At 44.9% G+C, this 18183-nt stretch overlaps 2 protein-coding genes across 2 annotated transcripts in view; one reads left to right on the forward strand and one right to left on the reverse strand.

The window, feature by feature from the left end:
• The first annotated feature begins 1544 nt into the window (after positions 1-1544).
• STOML3 (stomatin like 3) lies at positions 1545-13309 on the forward strand. Its single transcript, XM_068425580.1, has 7 exons — positions 1545-1596; positions 4660-4763; positions 5602-5674; positions 6922-7004; positions 11607-11810; positions 12827-12961; positions 13109-13309. Exons 1-7 carry the CDS (start codon positions 1545-1547, stop codon positions 13307-13309), a joined length of 852 nt encoding a protein of 283 aa, XP_068281681.1.
• A 2339-nt stretch (positions 13310-15648) lies between these two features.
• Positions 15649-18183, reverse strand: part of LOC137677912 (complement C4-A-like) — a 50478-nt gene continuing 47943 nt past the window's right edge. The window contains exons 40-41 of the mRNA XM_068425599.1: positions 16971-17103; positions 15649-15787 (exon numbers count right to left, since the gene is read on the reverse strand). Of these exons, the coding sequence (XP_068281700.1) occupies positions 15649-15787; positions 16971-17103 (272 nt within the window). The remainder of the gene's footprint in view (positions 15788-16970; positions 17104-18183) is intronic.

Below are 18183 nucleotides of genomic sequence, written 5' to 3' on the forward strand. Positions count from 1 at the left end.
AAATAATTAGGAAAATGCTACAAATTACTTCAAATGGCTTTTGTCACATATTTGGGAGGGTATTGCAATACGCATGTCAATCCCAGTTTTGCAAGCTGTTTGTGCTTATGGTTTGCACTGTGATTTAAAACATCCGTTCAATGGTGTAGTTTCCCCTGTGGGAGGCTGAGAAAGGATTCTCTGGGAAGCAGTCAGCTTTGAATGACCCATCTGGGGCCAATGTGATTATTGGCAGGGCTGAAGGCTTAAGTGAAATGAAGCTGGAGCCAGATCTTTGAAGATATTCTAGATGATGGATGCCCACATTAAACAGCCATATAATTAATGCAGCTATGTGTCAAACTCATAAATTACATATGAAAAGTCACCTCTCATTTTTTCTCAAATAACAAGCAACAGATTTGTGTCCTTTGAGAAGGCTGCTCTCTGCTGCTGTGGCCTTCACAAATGGCTTAGTCTGAAATGCTATGCTTGGTTTGATTGTCAATATTAAAAAGTATTTTGTGAAAAATATTCTTATTTGGAGGAAAACTTTTAAGACTTTGGAGCTGAAATACCTCTACTGTGGTTTTTAGGTTATCTAGCACAACAGGGTTCAACCTGTTGTGATGTACAGTATCAAGAAGTGTGTGATGAGCTATTCTACACAGCATGGGGACCTCACCTGGAGTGTTATTTATGTTACAGTAGCTGAGCCCCATAATATTAAGAGGTGTACAGCAGAGGAGCAATCCTCAATCTGTACCCTCTGGCTTTATAGAATCATAAAACCACTTATGTTGGAAAAGACCCTTAAGATCATCAAGTCCAAACATTAACCTTGCACTGCCAAGTCCACCACTAAACCATGTCCCTAAGCGCCACATCTACACGTCTTTTAAATGCCTCCAGGGATGGTGACTCCACCACTTCCCTGGGCAGCCTGTTCCAATGCTTGACAACCCTTTCGGTAAAGAAATTTTTCCTGACATCCAATCTAAACCTCTCCTGGTTCAACTTGAGGCCGTTTGCTCTCCTCCTATCGCTTGTTACTTGGGAGAAGAGACCAATGCCCACCTCACTACAACCTCCTTTCAGGTAGTTGGAGGCAGTGATAAGGTCTCCTCTGAGCCTCCTTTTCTCTAGACTAAACAACCCCAGGTCCGTCAACTGCTCCTCATAGGGCTTGTTTTCTCTTTATCTTCTCTTTCTGTCTTGTCTTGTTCATGTTTTTTCTCTCTGGGTACAAGTATTACTGATTCATAGAAATCATTTCCAGCTTGGATTTTGTGGGGTGTAAAACCAGCTGGGTCAAGTGCATCCCCAGCCAGAAGACGGCCACAAAGACCATGGAGTTTCATGAGAGACACCCCTGATCCACAAGACTGTTTTTGTAAACATCCCCTCCTCACCTGGGTAACTAACTCCCAGAGGGTTCTCGTACAAGTGGGGATTTCTCCTTCTCTCACCCCGCTTCTCTCTTCAGCGCTTCGCATGAGCACTGTGCAGTTTCAAGGTATGCTGCTGTCTTGTCTGTGAGGGGACCAGAGCTCACCTCGAATGCGATGGATCCCCAGGGAGAGACGCACAAGAAAAACAACACAGAGCACCTAATTGGTAAGTCTCTCTGTGTGTGTGTGTGTGTGTGTGTTGGTGTTGTTTTTTTTCCCTCAATAAAAAGAAGCAAAAGTAACCAAACAAAAAGAGTACATTTGATCCCCCACATTCATCCTGTCTCCCACATAGGTTGGCAATGGAAATTCAGAATCTGCCACTATGAGTGACAGAGCAAATGGCCTCCTACTGCCCTGCCAGCCTGCATCAGCATCTACCTTCTGGCAAAATCACCCTAGGGACAATAAATGGCTGATTCAGCTATTGATGCACTTCCGTATGTAGGGATGGGGTGGAAAGGGAAAAATATGAGTTGTTAGGGAAGGCAGAAGGATTTTTCAGCCCCGAAAGGACACTTGATGTATTTGGACTTGTGTGATGAACACCAAGAGAATCGATGCCAATCCAAGTTATTACTGGCAGTGTGTGCTGCCTTCACCGTTGTGTGTGGCCATAAGTATGGATAGTGTGGTGGGACAAGCATGAGTCTTGGCAGGATTGATTTGAGTGCTTGTAGAAAGCAGGAGGGTACATAGTGGTTACAAAAGGCTAAGTCTGCTCCATCTCTTTGTTGCTGTAGGAGACTTGGGAGATTTTTGCCCGCAGTTGTTTATATTCTTCACAAGACAACTTGGATATGAGCTTTTCAGTTGCTTTTCAAGTTTGACACCCACGTAATGATTTTGTGTATCAAGTGTGTTCATGATGTACCACAATGAGTGTATCAAGAAAAAACAAAGCAATTCTTATGAGTGTCCTGGAGCTTTTCCATAACTCCTGATTGATGAGCTCTCACATTTTGCAGTGCATTGCAGCTCTTGGTTTGCACTGGACTGTAGACCCAAGTGAGTTTTTTTGGTGGTTACGACTACTGTAATCCATATACAGGCATGGCAAAACCAGGTCACTGATATGTTGGGTTGTAACTTATCCTTATTCTTCACTGTTGTGTTTTTATAGAGTCTTCCATTTGTCTTGTGGTTAAATGGTTTGAAACTTCAAGATAATCAGAGAATATTTGTGGTGTTTTTTGGGGAGCTAGGTCTGGATTCACTGTTAGGAAGGCATACTTACACATCCTGCTTTTCTCATTGGATTCTACATTTTTAGCTGGCATCAGGATCTCTTGGACAGTTCTCGTAGAGAAGGATTCAGTTGTACTTTGTCAAGTTTTAGATGTGTGGTTTTTGCCCGTAGTGGTGATAAGTGATATCTTGACCCCCTTCATGTGCCTGTTGTAGCCTGACACACCACTAGTGTAATGTGAAGAACACTGTGTAGCAGCAGTGAAAGTGTTAAAGATTTTCATTAAAAGTCCTGTCTTCATACACATGGCCTTAAGGTTTGCATGGTAATTTACTCAGGGGAGCTTCTCAAATCATTCCTACCACTGATTGCAGGATGGCTGATGATGCCTCATGAAACAACCAGGGATTTTAAATTACTGTTTGTTGGAAAGAGTTGGGAGGAAAGCTGGGCTCCCAGTGCAGCAATTCTGTGCCCAGCTCTCAAGGAGGCCTGAAACTTGGCCCTCTTGGATGCAAACATATTTATGTGTGAGTGATTAAATCTGCAGTGGAGACTGCAGAAGTAGGAAGGTCAAAACTGCAAGCACCAAAGGGCTTGGTTGTAACACGCGGGTTTGCAGTTAAGGTTACCAGCAGGCGCAGTCCAGCTATGCACAGAGGGAGGAAGGAGCTGCAGGAGGGCTGTGTTGTGTCTCCTCCTCCGGGGTTGCTGGGGGTTTTCTGACAAACCTGTCAGCCCTGCTCTGCTGGTCTGTTAGCTTGTGCCTTACAGGATCTCTAAATCAGGTAGCCTCACCCTGTTCCACTGTGGTGACAATTTTTTTCTTACAAGATATAAAATGAACTGTTTTCTTTTCTATTTATCAGTTTCTATCTGTGTATGAATTGTATTCCATGTCAGAAATTCCCAGTGCTACCCTATACCTTTGAAGTAACATATCCAAATCACGCTGCATCCTTCCATCAGCATGGGGGAGGTTCTCTGAGGAGACCTCTGAGCTTTCGTCCCTCTCTCCTGCCTCTTCCCTTGCATTGGGAAACATAGGCTGTGGTGTTCATCTTCCTGTCTGCTGATGTTCATGCCTGCAAATATTCTCTTCTGGCCCAAACCTGGCAGCCAGGCAGCCCTTGGGTCTAGCCCAGCCCACACAGCTGCTGCTTCTGCTTGACTCATGAGTATCCTGATCCAAGGCATTTCTGTGTTTAGCAAAATTCAGTTGACCTTGCAGCACTCTGTCCTGGTGGTAGGGCTGTCCTGTTTCACTCCTCGGCCTCTTCTGTGCCTCTTCTTTGAGGACCTCAGCAGCTCCAGCTGCTCTTCTCCTCAAAGAGCAGCTGCTCCTTGATCACCTTTTCCTTACAAAACGCCTCCCAAACTTTTAGTACTTGAACAACAACTCACCACTGCCTTCCCTTCAGGCACTAAGATAATGAAATTATTTTGACATATTTTGATTTCATTATCATGAAATAGTGAAATTTCATGATAATGAAATTTTGGATGAGATGAGCTGAACACAGTGAGAGAACTGCTCAAAATGCATGGGCGTGCATTTTGACAAGCACTGATTTTGAAGCCTGTGGTCCAGTGGATGAACTGGTCCATCAATATTACGCAAAACTTTCATCTAAAGACAGCAGGAGTTCCCCTCATTTCCTTATTACCTGTTTTATACAAACTAAATCTTTTGCCCCAGCCATGGTGCATTGATGGAGATTCATATCCCTGGATGCTCCATGCAATGATTTATTTCTCCTTCACAGGCCCCAGCTTTGGCAATGCCTTTCATTTTTCCTCTTTCTTTCCTATTGCAAAATGTACTTTCTGAACCTTTTAACCTTTTGGGGAGAAGGGACAAGAGGTTGGATGGTTGGTTAGGCCTTTCATGGCTTTCTGTGAGTGATGGGAGAGACGAAGAGGGAGCAAGTCTCTGTGGACTTTGTAGTCCCTCATGATTACACTGGGCTAGGTCTACATCCCTTGGATAACTCTTTTCAAAATTTGCATTCATTGCTCTTCTTCCTTATTTTTTTATAGCAGACAGGCGGGAAGGAATTGGTGTCTGTGGCTGGATCCTGGTTTCCCTTTCATTCCTCCTTGTGCTTATTACCTTTCCTATTTCCATCTGGGCGTGTTTCAAGGTAAGCTAGTGGGATTTGAGGCACATAAAGAACACTCTAGTATCATTGCTGTTACTTATGTTTATTGATTTATTGTTTTTGTTAAGACAAGGCACTTCACATTCACTTTTTGGAAATCCTAAGGGCTTGTAGCGAAGGTGTGGTATGGGACTGAGATCCATGCTCTTCCACAGACTTTCTGTATCACCACAATTTACTCATTTAATTTCTTCCAATCTCAACTTCCATCATCAGTTAAACTTCCCTGCTTTACAACAGTGGGAGAATAAATCTACAAACTTTTCTGAAGAACTCATATTTCATGCTGCCAGCAATAGTGATTAACATGAGTACATGGGAACATGGGTCCCTGCATTGAGCGACTATATAACCTAAACCCATAAAATGCCCCTTCAAGCCATGGGCATAATGTGATTAATTTAAAGCAATTTTTAGGAGTGAGTTACCAGGGTGATTGCCCTGAACACCAGGCCTTGAGTAGTCCTGATGCACTAACTGAAGTAGTTAGATTATCTGAGGTGAGACATACTTTGCCTACAGCTCCTCTGAGTGTAGTACTGGTGTTGAGTTGTGGGTAGCCTCATTAGATCAGTGGCAATTTTTTCATATTTAATCTGTTTTGTAACCTGTTTGAAGGGCCAGGGTCTGAGTTTTTTTTCTAGCAAAGCATGAGGTAAGGAGGAGATGTAAAATGCCTTGTGATTTGCAGCTTTGTTGGTTCCTATATTATTTGTATTTTTTTTCACATTTAATATGGCTGCCAAAGATTTAAAAAAATCAGACCAGAGAGCAGGAATAGAGTCAGTTGTAAAATTCTAAATTTAAAATATTTTCCTAGGTTATTAGAGAATACGAACGTGCTGTGGTGTTTCGGCTGGGACGTATACTGTCTAAGAAAGCAAAGGGACCAGGTGAATGCATGCAGTTTTATTCTGTTAAGATGCACTGGTTTTATTTTATTATGATGCACTCTAACCACATAGAGAATTGTAGAGGTCCGTGAAATCCTTCTCCATAGCATAGCGGGGGATGAGATGGTCCTCTCTGCTGCAGTTCCTTTACCTGCAGGCTGTTTGTTTTTCTGAAGAGAAGTTAAAGCCACCTGGCTGTCAAGCGCAACACAGAAGGCTGAGGACCTTGATACCAGGTATGGCTTTGCTGTTCAGTAGGTTGGACAATGGAAGGTTGAGCTCATGCTCCAGACGCTGGCGGGAGACTAGGGAGGTTTAAATGCAGTCTTCAGGTCTGCCACAGGCTTTTTTGAGTGTCTGTGGCCACTCTCCCTGTACCTCACTTCCAACTCTGCTTGTTGCTGCCAGCTCTTTAGCCATCTTCTGCTCTGAAATGGTAAATGTGTCAGGGCAGGGACACTCTGTGTCTATACAGAGTTTGTCACAGTCACTTAGGATCAGGTTACAAATTAGAAATACAAACCAAACCCAAAAACATGAGGTATTTGCATTGGTGCAGTTACCACCTCTGTGCAATGAAACTGGGCAAACTGGAAGCCGAAATAAGAGGAAAAAGTCCCTTTCAAGTACTGTCCTTCCTCTTGAATAATAGCCATATGGTCCAAAGAGCAGCTAGGGCAGGTGCAGAGGTCTTCTGCATGGCTCTGGTCACTTAAGCAAGGTGCTGAGATTAGAAGACTAGTTAGGTCAAGTCTCCCTCTCCAGTGGAGGGAGTGGGGTCTCCTTCACAGGATCTGTCAGATCTTGGGACAGCGTTCCTCATGTGGAAGCCTACAGGTGGTACAGGAATCTGGACCTGGGGGATGTCTTTCCTGGGACATATGCTGTACAGTAAATGGCTTATGGTTTAAAAAGGGGAAACTAGACAAAGGCATGGAAGGAATTTTTGCCAAAATTCTCACAGCAGATTTGACACCAGAACCCCAACCTGCCCATTCCCAGTCCAGAGCCCTAGGATGTTAAGCTCTAATAAATTCACATTATTGGCAGATGTCTGCATTTCACTCTGTTATTTGAAAATGCAAAACCTCACTGTTGTCACCTCCTGTAGCAGAAAGGACAGCTGTAGTAATAAGGTGGGCTCATTCCCCACTCTGTGGGTGTTTCAATCTCTTTGCTTTGTACAGGATACCTGGTTCTGGACTTATCTTTCAGAAGCATTTCATCTAATTATTTTTATTTTTCAGGTTTGATCCTCATACTTCCATGTACAGATACATTTATCAAGGTTGATCTTAGAACGGTTACCTGTAACATTCCTCCACAAGAGGTAACTATCTCTAGCAGCCATCTAAGACAGAAATAAAAGATAGAGCTGATTCACGGCACGATCAAAAATAAGGCAGGTGTTTTATAGTCTTGCAGCTGTGAGCTACGATACAGAATTTAGCTTACTTACTGTATCTTCTGACTTCCAAACTGCTTACAAAACTTCTTCTACTTATGAGAACCTGCAGACGCATTGTTGCAAGTCAAGGAAACTCAGCTTGCTGATGTTTAGAACTGTGAGATAAAAGATAAGGGAGGGGGAGTAGAACTGCAAATGGGAGACAGAGAGGACAAGAGATGTGTGGCTAAAAATTTCTCAGCTATATTGTTATTGCACACATGGAAATGAAGCAATAGACTAGTGTAAGATAGCCAGGAATGAATATCCTAATAAAACTGGATCTGACATGCAGCCCACAATTCAAAAAAAGCCTTCACTGATGTTGTAGTCGCTGCACACTCTACATGTTTCTGTAAAGGCAAATTACATATGGGTAACAAATCTCCTCGAATTGACAGGAATTAGCAATCATCCACAAAACTCAGATCCAAGCAGGAATGGAGGGGTGTCTCTTTAGACATTTTATTGACAAACATTGACTGAAGAATTTAATCTGAAGAATCAGTTGCTAAGCAATTCCTGTCCTCCTGATAAAGTTCTGGCTCCTTGTGGCCCCCAGCCCCACCAATGCTTCTGCTCATGGAGTTGGCACTGCTGTCCCCTTCCTTACATGAAGAGCAGAGGGGCAAGAGATGGCCCCAGGACCCCTTTGGCCCCCAGGATTGCCCATTGTGTTCCCCAGGAGCTGTTTCCTGGACCACCATCTTTCCGTAATCACAAAGAGCCTTTTCTCAGAGTGCAGGTTGCAGGGGTGCATGTGGTAGAATGAAAAATTGCTCCCCCAAAACAGAAGGCTGCAAGGAAGATGGTCGCAGTACTTGTGCTGTACAAGGCTTATCAGCTTTTGGCAAGGCTTCTGCAGAGGTTGGCAGGACTTCTGCCAAGGGGTGTCCCATTGAAGGGGGATGGGGTTGTAGCTGGGCTTGCACCACTGGGGCAACGCTCTAGTGTTGAGGTAGACCAGGAGGCCTCCCATCCCCCTGGGGTGAAATCGGTGTGCTCAGCTCGCTCCCTGAAATGCCTGTACACCAATGCACGCAGCATGGGGAATAAACAAGAGGAGTTAGAAATCCGTGTTCGGTCGGGGGGCTATGATCTAGTGGCAATTACAGAGACTTGGTGGGACGCCTCGCATGACTGGAATGTGGTCATGGATGGCTATGTCCTGTTCAGGAAAGACAGGCCGCTAAGGAGAGGTGGTGGAGTTGCTCTTTATGTGAGTGAGCAGCTAGAATGTATTGAGTTCTGTCCAGGGGCGGATCAGGAGCGAGTTGAGAGTTTGTGGGTGCGAATTAAGGGGCAGGCTGTCAGGGGTGATACTGTTGTGGGTGTCTATTACAGGCCACCGGATCAGGATGAGGAGGGTGATGAGGCCGCCTACAGGCAGCTGAGAGCAGTCTCGCAATTACAGGGCCTGGTTGTCATGGGGGATTTCAACTACCCTGATATTTGCTGGGAGGCCTACTCAGCCAGCCATCCTCAGTCCAGGAGGTTCCTCCAGTGCATTGATGATAACTTTCTGATGCAAATGGTGGATGAGCCAACTAGGAGAGGAGCGCTGCTGGATCTTATCCTCACTAACAAGGAGGGTGTGGTTGAAGAGGTGAAGGTTGAGGGCAGCCTTGGTTGTAGTGACCATGAGATGGTAGAGTTCAGGATCTCATGTGGCAGGAACAGAATAGCTAGCAGAATCATAACCCTGGACTTCAGGAGGGCCAACTTTGGCCTTTTCAAGCAATTGCTAGGGGAAATCCCATGGGACAGGGTACTAGAAGGTAAGGGTGCCCAAGATAGTTGGTTAGCATTCAAGGACTGCTTCTTCTGAGCTCAAGATCAGAGCATCCCAACAAGTAGGAAGTCAAGGAAGGGTACCAGGAGACCTGCATGGTTAAACAGGGAACTGCTGGGCAAACTCAAGTGGAAGAAGAGGGTGTACAGATCATGGAAGGAGGGGCTGGCCACTTGGGAGGAATATAAGTCTGTTGTCAGAGGATGTAGGGAGGCAACTAGGAAAGCTAAGGCCTCCTTGGAATTAAACCTTGCAAGAGAGGTCAAGGACAACAGAAAGGGCTTCTTCAAATACATTGCAGGTAAAGCCAACACTAGAGGCAATGTAGGCCCAGTGATGAATGAGGTGGGGGCCCTGGAGACAGAGGATTAAAAGAAGGCAGAGTTACTGAATGCCTTCTTTGCCTCTGTCTATACTGTTGGAGGCTGTCCTGAGGAGCCCCGGACCCCTGAGGCCCCAGAAGAGGTCAGGATAGAGGAGGAATCTGTCTTGGTAGATGAGGGCTGGGTCAGGGACCAATTAAGCAACCTGGACGTCCATAAATCCATGGGCCCTGATGGGATGCACCCGTGGGTGCTGAGGGAGCTGGCGGAAGTCATTGCTAGGCCACTGTCCATCATCTTTGCTAAGTCGTGGGCAACGGGAGAGGTGCCTGAGGAGTGGAGGAAAGCGAATGTCACTCCAGTCTTCAAAAAGGGCAAGAAGGAGGACCCGGGTAACTATAGACCGGTCACCTCCATCCCCGGAAAGGTGATGGAACAACTTGTTCTTGGTGCTGTCTCTAGGCACATCAAGGATAGGGGGATCATTAGGGGCAGTCAACATGGCTTCACCAAGGGGAAGTCATGCTTAACCAACTTGATAGCCTTTTATGAGGATGTAACCCGGTGGATAGATGATGGTAAAGCTGTGGATGTGGTCTATCTCGATTTCAGTAAAGCGTTTGACACGGTCTCCCACAGCATCCTCGCAGCTAAACTGAGGAAGTGTGGTCTGGATGATCGGGTAGTGAGGTGGATTGTGAACTGGCTGAAGGAAAGAAGCCAGAGAGTGGTGGTCAATGGGACAGAGTCCAGTTGGAGGCCTGTGTCTAGCGGAGTCCCTCAAGGGTCTGTACTGGGACCAGTACTATTCAATATATTCATTAATGACTTGGAAGAGGGAATAGAGTGCACTGTCAGCAAGTTCGCTGATGACACAAAACTGGGAGGAGTGGCTGATGCGCCGGAAGGCTGCGCAGCCATTCAGAGAGACCTGGACAGGCTGGAGAGTTGGGCGGGGAGAAATTTAATGAAATATAACAAGGGCAAGTGTAGAGTCCTGCATCTGGGCAAGAACAACCCCATGCATGAGTACAAGTTGGGGGCAGACCTGTTGGAGAGCAGCGTAGGGGAAAGGGACCTGGGGGTCCTAATGGACAGCAGGATGACCATGAGCCAGCAGTGTGCCCTTGTGGCCAAGAAGGCCAATGGCATCCTGGGGTGTATTAGAAGGGGTGTGGTTAGCAGGTCAAGAGAGGTTCTCCTCCCCCTCTACTCTGCCCTGGTGAGGCCGCATCTGGAATATTGTGTCCAGTTCTGGGCCCCTCAGTTCAAGAAGGACAGGGAACTGCTAGAGAGAGTCCAGCGCAGAGCCACGAAGATGATTAAGGGAGTGGAACATCTCCCTTATGAGGAGAGGCTGAGGGAGCTGGGTCTCTTTAGCTTGGAGAAGAGGAGACTGAGGGGTGACCTCATTAATGTTTATAAATATGTAAAGGGCAAGTGTCACGAGGATGGAGCCAGGCTCTTCTCAGTGACATCCCTTGACAGGACAAGGGGAAATGGGTGCAAGCTGGAACACAGGAGGTTCCACATAAATATGAGGAAAAACTTCTTTACGGTGAGGGTGACCGAACACTGGAACAGGCTGCCCAGAGAGGTTGTGGAGTCTCCTTCTCTGGAGACATTCAAAACCCGCCTGGACGCGTTCCTGTGTGATATGGTCTAGGTAATCCTGCTCTGGCAGGGGGATTGGACTAGATGATCTTTCGAGGTCCCTTCCAATCCCTAACATTCTGTGATTCTGTGATTCTGTGATTCTGTGAAGCACTTACTTGCAGGCAAAAGATGCTGAGGAGGGAAGAGACAGTGGAGCATCATCAGTGCTTTGCTGAGGCCAACTGCCTGGTGAGGCACAGGGATCTTGTCTGGCAAAAGGTGACACGATTCCTCTATGAATACTTAAATATTTTTCAGAGTTTCTTCTCACAATTTCTTGCACTTTGCTTTTCACTTTTGTTTTAATCTACTGGTGTTTCTTACAAATACATTGTTGAGGGGAAGTAGCACAGGTCTTCCAAACTGCATGCAATGTATAAAATCATTAATGGAACTTTCTACAAGAAAGGAGGAGGATAACTGTCATTTATTATTGCAGAAGAAATTAATTCAAGTTATGAGATTCACTTAATATTGAAACAGTTGTTCAAAGGCTATGCACAACATTTTGCCCCGGTTTAACTTTTGGTGATGTTGGATAGCTTCCTTGAAGTCATTTCTCAGGGGAATGACAAAGAAACGAAAAGAAATTCTTAGTTTCCTTGAATTATCAGGGCCTTTTCCTCACTAAGAGGAAAAAAAAATTATTCCCCTTCCTTGGCAAAGGGTGTGTTATTGGATCCTTCTCTAATTCTGTACATTTCTTGAATGCAGATTCTCACGAAAGATGCTGTTACTACCCAAGTCGATGGGGTGGTGTACTACAGGATCCACAGTGCTGTTAGCGCCGTTGCTAACATCACTGATGTCCACTCAGCTACCTTCCTCTTGGCACAGACAACCCTAAGAAATGTTCTGGGTACACAGAGCTTGGCTCAGCTCCTGGCAGGTCGTGAGGAGATTTCACACAGTATCCAGGTAAATCTGGCTCTCAAAATTCACTGACAAGCATGGGCATGTGTTCTGGGCAGTAGCAAATTAAGAATAATCTCTCTCTCTTTCTTCAACAATGATAACGAAAATTTCCTTTACGTTTTTTTCAATTGTGTATCTCATTGCTTAGAGTCAGAAAGAGTTATTCTAAAGGTATTTCCCCAGGTTCTTATAGAAGAGTTATTTCCTATGAAAAAGCAATGACGATTCTGAAATTATCTAGTGACTTGAATAAATCAATTTAGTCTTTGCACAGAGGCTGCTGCAAGTGGTGAGAAAAAAGTCTGCAGCTCATGGGAAGCTCTATCTTGAGCAGACCTTGATTGAGGTTTAATCAAGGCAAGGCTTGTATCTCCTGTCATAACAACTAAGAGTACAGAACCGAGTTGTTTTATACTTTAAAATGCTGCCTGTTTTGGTTTTTAATCTGGCAGCCAAGGAGGGAGCAGAGAAGAAATCCAACACCTGATTTACTCTTTTCAGTCAGAGATGAGGCATAGTCAAATCCAAGAGAGATTGTACCCCTCTCCAGCCAGGAGAGCAGCTGTGGGCAGACCCGGGGTCATGGTGGTGATGTGGATTGCAGTAGCGCCCAGGAGCCTGAGCACAGAAAAGCATGCCAGTGCCGCAGGGCTGTGCTGTGTCTTTCACCCATAGTGTGCTTTTACAGCATTGTGCTGTTTTAGGAAGTTACTGTAGTATTACATTGTAAAAGGGAGAAGTTTGGTAAGTGCCCACCTAAAGAAAGGATGGGGATCGTAATGTAGGAGGCAGTAGAGAAGCCACACAGGAGACACTGGTGTTGATCAGCAAGTTTTGTAAGGTTGTGGTACCCACCGTACACACACCACGTTGGATGTTAGTGCCCCTGGAGGGTCCATCCTTCTGTTGTGCAGGTTTGCACGCTGCCTTTCCTTTTGTCCAAGCGACAGGGTACATCACGTGGTTTTCTCTCTGTCAGCACTGTGCTCTTTGTGGTGGGTTGTGTCTTTGTCCCTAAGGCTATCCTCGACATTGCCATGGAGCAGTGGGGAATCAAAGTGGCCCGTGTGGAGATCAAAGATGTCAGGATTCCTGTGGCCATGCAGAGGGCAATGGCAGACGAAGCAGAGGCTGCTCGAGAGGCAAGAGCTAAGGTGAGACCAAGGCAATGTCTACCCCCAAGCTCTCGTGCCCTTGCTCCAGGCATCCAAGTGCCTGTTTGTTTTCTCCTCATTGTAAAGGTGGATTTTCCCCACTATGGGCAGTATCACAGTGATGTTTTCATTTCTCTTACTTTGCAGGTTGTGGCAGCAGAGGGAGAAATGAATGCCTCTAAAGCCCTCCAGCAAGCCTCCATGGTGCTGGCCGAGTCTCCGGCAGGTCTTCAGCTGCGCTACCTGCAAACGTTAACAAACTTGGCAGCAGAGAATAATTCCACCATTGTCTTCCCTCTTCCAATAAATATGCTTGAGAGTTTGGGGCAGAAAAACAGAGGGGGATAGAGACTGTTCTATGATAGCTCCTGGGGCAGAGAGCTTTAAAGGGTTTCCCAGGAAGCAAGGGATTCCAGATTACCAGAATTAAAGTAGAAGCATGCTTGGGTCCTCTGTACCAAAAATAAGAGTAAAAATAGTTTAATAATCACACATAGCTCCCACATTAGGAGACTGCATTTGCAAAGTTCAGGCACTAAGCAGTTTCAGCTTAGACTCATCTCCAAGTGAAATGGAAGAAAATACATAAAATGCAATAAAATACGCAAAATGCATGTTACACCTAATATGAAATTTTAATGATGCTTTCACCACATTTTACAGAGTCTTCAGTATAGAGATTATTTGGTGATTTGCCTGCTAAGCAAGAACCTCTGAGCTCTTTATCTATTCCACCCAGCAAAAGGCTCAGATACTGGTATTTAGCTCAAGTCCTGTGTAGTGGAAAGAAGGATTTGGCCCCCAACCTTAGAGGTATTCTTTCATAACTATTAGCAGAATTACTGGACAATTGGTATGTCAGTGGAACAGCCTATTCTTTATCTTGTATGAGTAGAAATTAGCACTTGCTTTACTGATCTCAGCTGGATTTTGCCATATCACTGACATTTATATAAGCTCTGTAATAAAAGGATGAGACTACATGTCCGGGCATTACAGTCACATTTCCTAAATCTGAAAGCTGGGGTAAACCTCGAGGAAAACAAATTGTCCTATGTTAATTTAAGTGTTTGTCTTGTGCCTTCAGGAGGTTTCTTATCCTCTTTCGCAGATGTCATGAAGCGGTGGTGCAGGTTTTCATAAAATGAGTCTCCCCCACCCTCCATCCATGCAACACCTGACAGCTGAGTGGGCGACATTGCTGATATCTGAGTTGAGCTTTTGTTATCCTTGAGTTTACAGTCTTCAAAAATAGCTGGGCAGTTCACAGTGCTGGCACACAGTGATGAGCTGTCTGCTCTGAACCTGAAGGCTCTCGTGGTGTAGCTGTTCTGGTAGGTGCTGCTGCCATGTAGTGTCTTGTCCACACAAGGCCCACTGCTGACCCCTCTATCCATAGAGTCATTTGACTACACATTAACCAGATCAGCATGGACCTACTAATTATCATATTGCTGTTACAGGCCCGTCTTATTTTTACTGTAGTATAACACAAGCAGTCCAGGTGGCAAAATTTTGCGCTCAGTAACTGCTGGCACAAAGACAGTGGTATGAACATCTGAGGATGGTGACCTGTTCAGCAAACACAGATTTTCATTGCAGCTTCACACGTGACTGCCAAATGGCATTTTGCTGGCAAACTAAAGAAGTAAAACCTGTATTTGCAAGTCATCTACTTATCAGTGTTATCAAAACATTTTCTACAGAGTTTTTCTTATCCTAAGAAAAGAGAGGGTTTGAGTTTTGGGGTTATTTTTCGTCGCCAGCTTAGTTTGCCATTTGTGAAAGCCTTTATAACTGTGGCAGCAAAACCCCCACCTTTCCCTGACAAATATTGCATCTCCACTGCAGAGCTGTTTGCATAGCCACAGAAGCAGCAATGCTTTAGAAAAACACAACCAGAGATTGCATTAGATTTTTTTTAAAGTAATGCAAATTAATTAAACTCTAAAAAAAGAAAAGCTTGAAAGACATGTGACTACAGAGTGCAATTAAAAAGCAATTCTGTGCCCTCAGTGAGCTACCAGCACTAACTAAACCATGCAGGACTCCTGGGTGAGGCACAAGACACGTCCAGTCCAGTTGCCCATCCCTGATGCTGGGCCAGTGCCAGTTCCAGCTGGAATCCTGCTCTGATACAAGTGGGGTCATTTGTTCGCCTACATGAGGACTCATAATTGAAGTCAGGAATTAACTGATGTGCTGAAGCATGAGTGTTAGTATCTCTTTTCTTTCAGTAGCAGTGTAACACAGGCTGTACTTGCTAAGCCCATGAATGCCCAGTCTTCATTCTGACCCATGCAAATTTCTTGGCCTCTTTTTTTTTTTGTCCAGTCACAACGACTGCAGGAATTAATCAGCTCTGCAAGCACGGTGATTTTTCATTTGATCCCCTGCAGGATAATTGCACTGTTGCATAATGGATCAGGGAGAAAGAAGTTTCTGCTCTCTCTTCACCAGTGTCAGGGACAATAGACACAATAACTAGAAGAGTAACTGCAATTGTTGTTGTTGCAGTGCATACACACACATCTACAAGAAGATACCCCAATCAGCAAAACAGACAGCAACAGAAGCAGCTCTGCAATGTTCCAGGTGCCACTCTGATGCACAGGCTTTGCAAGAAAAAATCAGGAAGGAGCCGAGTCACAGTCACACGGGTAGGATGTGGGGAGCAGAGCAGTCGTTCAGAAGAGGCACAGGCTGTCAGGCGTGTTCCTAAAGTCCTGCAGGTGAATGCAGGCTCGCCGGCGCGGGGTGCTGCGGCACTCACTGTCTTCTGGGATTTTCTCTACCCAGGTTTGTGCATCAAGGAAGTACTGCATCCTGAGAGCAAGTGGGACAGGTAAAGGAGGTGAGTCATTACTGCTGACATGGAACAATGGGAAAGCGTAAAGCCCGTGATGTTGCACCCCTCCACTGAGGCATCTCTGAGATCAGGAGGAGTTATACCAGCCAAGAAACTTGCCTGAAACCTAGTTTCACCAGCAGGTTAACTGAGGTTTGAATAAAGTTTGGGAAATGTCGGTGCCAAGCTGGGACAAACCTGGCTGTACTTGTGTTTTGAGTGACACCAGGTAAGCTTGGGCTAAGTTTCTATTAGAGTTTTCCAGAGTGGCACAAAAAGCCCCAGAGCACGCCAATGGGACACAGTGAAGGGGAGTTTAGTTTCAACAGCGTATGCAAAATGTTTCCTAATTTTCTCTGGTGAGAAGCCGTGTAGCTTCTGGCATTTTATGACTGGACCGGAGAAGACTTTGGGGGTTACACCTCTGCTGGGAGACTTCAGCCTTCAGCAGGCATCTGTTGAAGCAGGCCCCCGACTTAAGCACTCACATTGGTGTCATATAGAGACAGAGAGAGAGCACCTTCTAAGGTTTAATGAAGTGACACTTACAATTTGATGGAGGTGGTCGCCCTCCTAGAAGCTTTCAAAGGCACTACCTTTCTCCGGGTAAGCACAGGGAATTTAAACATTTAAGATGGCTTCCTTACTGAATACTTAATAGAGTCAGACTAAATTTCTCCTCAGATAAATTCCCTTTTTTCATTGAACTGTGAGAGCAAGAAATGAGAAAAATGAGCTATTTGCCTGTGTGATACAACAGAAGCTTTGAGAGCTGCTCTTGGACACGCTCCCACCCATTTCTTTCGCAAACACAGGAGCTGTGTAAGGCATCTGCAGTACATGGAACCATGTAGCATTTCCCATTTTCCTTTTCAAGCTGTGAGTTTTTAACCCAGTGGAGAATCTCTTGATTCTGAGAAGTCTGGGAACCAGCCTCTGCACAGATAGATGAGCTGATAGATTTGGGTGGCTCAGCTGTTCTCCACAGCTTGCCTTTTGCCTACGGAGTGGTACTCTTTGCACTTTACTAAAGCAAGCAGAATCAGTCCCTCAGATGTTTGTCCCTCCCTTTGTTTCTGGAGGTATTCTATCAGTTTGAGTATGCTCTGGATTCACGGTCCATGATAGCAGCTGCTGCTGCTTAGAAACCATTGCACTTACTTGTTGTTACAATCAACTGTTTGCCCATCTTTCCCCATGAGGAGGTACCGTTTGCCAGTGACCATGTTTAACTTGCACGTGGAGCGCGTTAGGAACTGTCGATGGGCACCCACTTGGATGCTGTCATCAGCAGCTGTGGCATGAGAAGAGAAAAACCCCATGAACTTTTCTAATAAAGAGTAGAACTGTAGCCTACAGGACACAACCCCTCGTGATCATCTACTCCACTGCTAAGCCAAGGTAGTATTTCACTTGAGGGTTGTGGCTTGACGTAGGAGTAAATGGCCATGCTGTAGTAGGATATTTCCTTTAACACTACCTGACAAAAAGTAAGCCATTTCCATCTTAGCTAGTTGTCTTAGCCTTCTCAGTAGTTATTGAAGGACCTATTTTGCTATAGAGACCTTTCTGGCCTTGTGGAGTTTGTTTAAATCTCAGAGACTGAAGGAAAAAAAAAACGAAGGAGAAAAAAACAAAGGAAAAAGAAAACATGCTATCTTATGTTTCAGATTGCGCAGGCTCGTAGTGGTCGTAAAAGCTAGCAAACTAAATTCAAAAGGCTCAAGGCTCAACAATGCAGCAGGCAGTAGTAAAAACGCACTCTCCTTAGCACACTTGATTTGAACGTCACCAATTCAGTCTTTATGCTATCCCCTCTGAAGCTGATATGTCGAACATGCACTTGATGATCTTCACATTAAAATAACTTAGAAGATTCTGGTCTGGATTCTGGCCCAGAAGATTATTCATTCAAGAGCTGCACTGCTCGTTACAGAAGAGGACATCCAAGGCAGAAGAGAAGGGTACTCAGGTACTGCAATGACATGAGAGCTGGAAAGATGCTTATTGATCAGGCTAACCACAGGTCATGAGGATACTGTAGTGTTTGGCTAGAACAACAGTTTTCAAAGTCCATTTGAAAAAAAGATGCAAATAAAGCAATATTCTAATTTTTTACTCTTTCTAAATATAATGTGAAATGTCATGTACAACTGTGGCGACAAATTCAACATTAAACCAGCTTAAATTACAGGTAAGACACCACAGTCTTCCTATCAGTTAACAGAAGCTTGTGCAGCTTCTGCTCTCTAAAGTATTATATTACAAGTGTGGAAAGTCTAGTATTCAAAATAAAATCCTAAGAGTAGAATAAAAACCCGAAGCAGAACATTTTAACACTAATAAGATTTTAGAGAATTTGATGTAGAGTGCT

The sequence above is a fragment of the Nyctibius grandis genome, chromosome 2 (genome assembly GCF_013368605.1).
Source record: "Nyctibius grandis isolate bNycGra1 chromosome 2, bNycGra1.pri, whole genome shotgun sequence".
NCBI classification, from domain to species: Eukaryota; Metazoa; Chordata; class Aves; order Nyctibiiformes; family Nyctibiidae; genus Nyctibius; species Nyctibius grandis.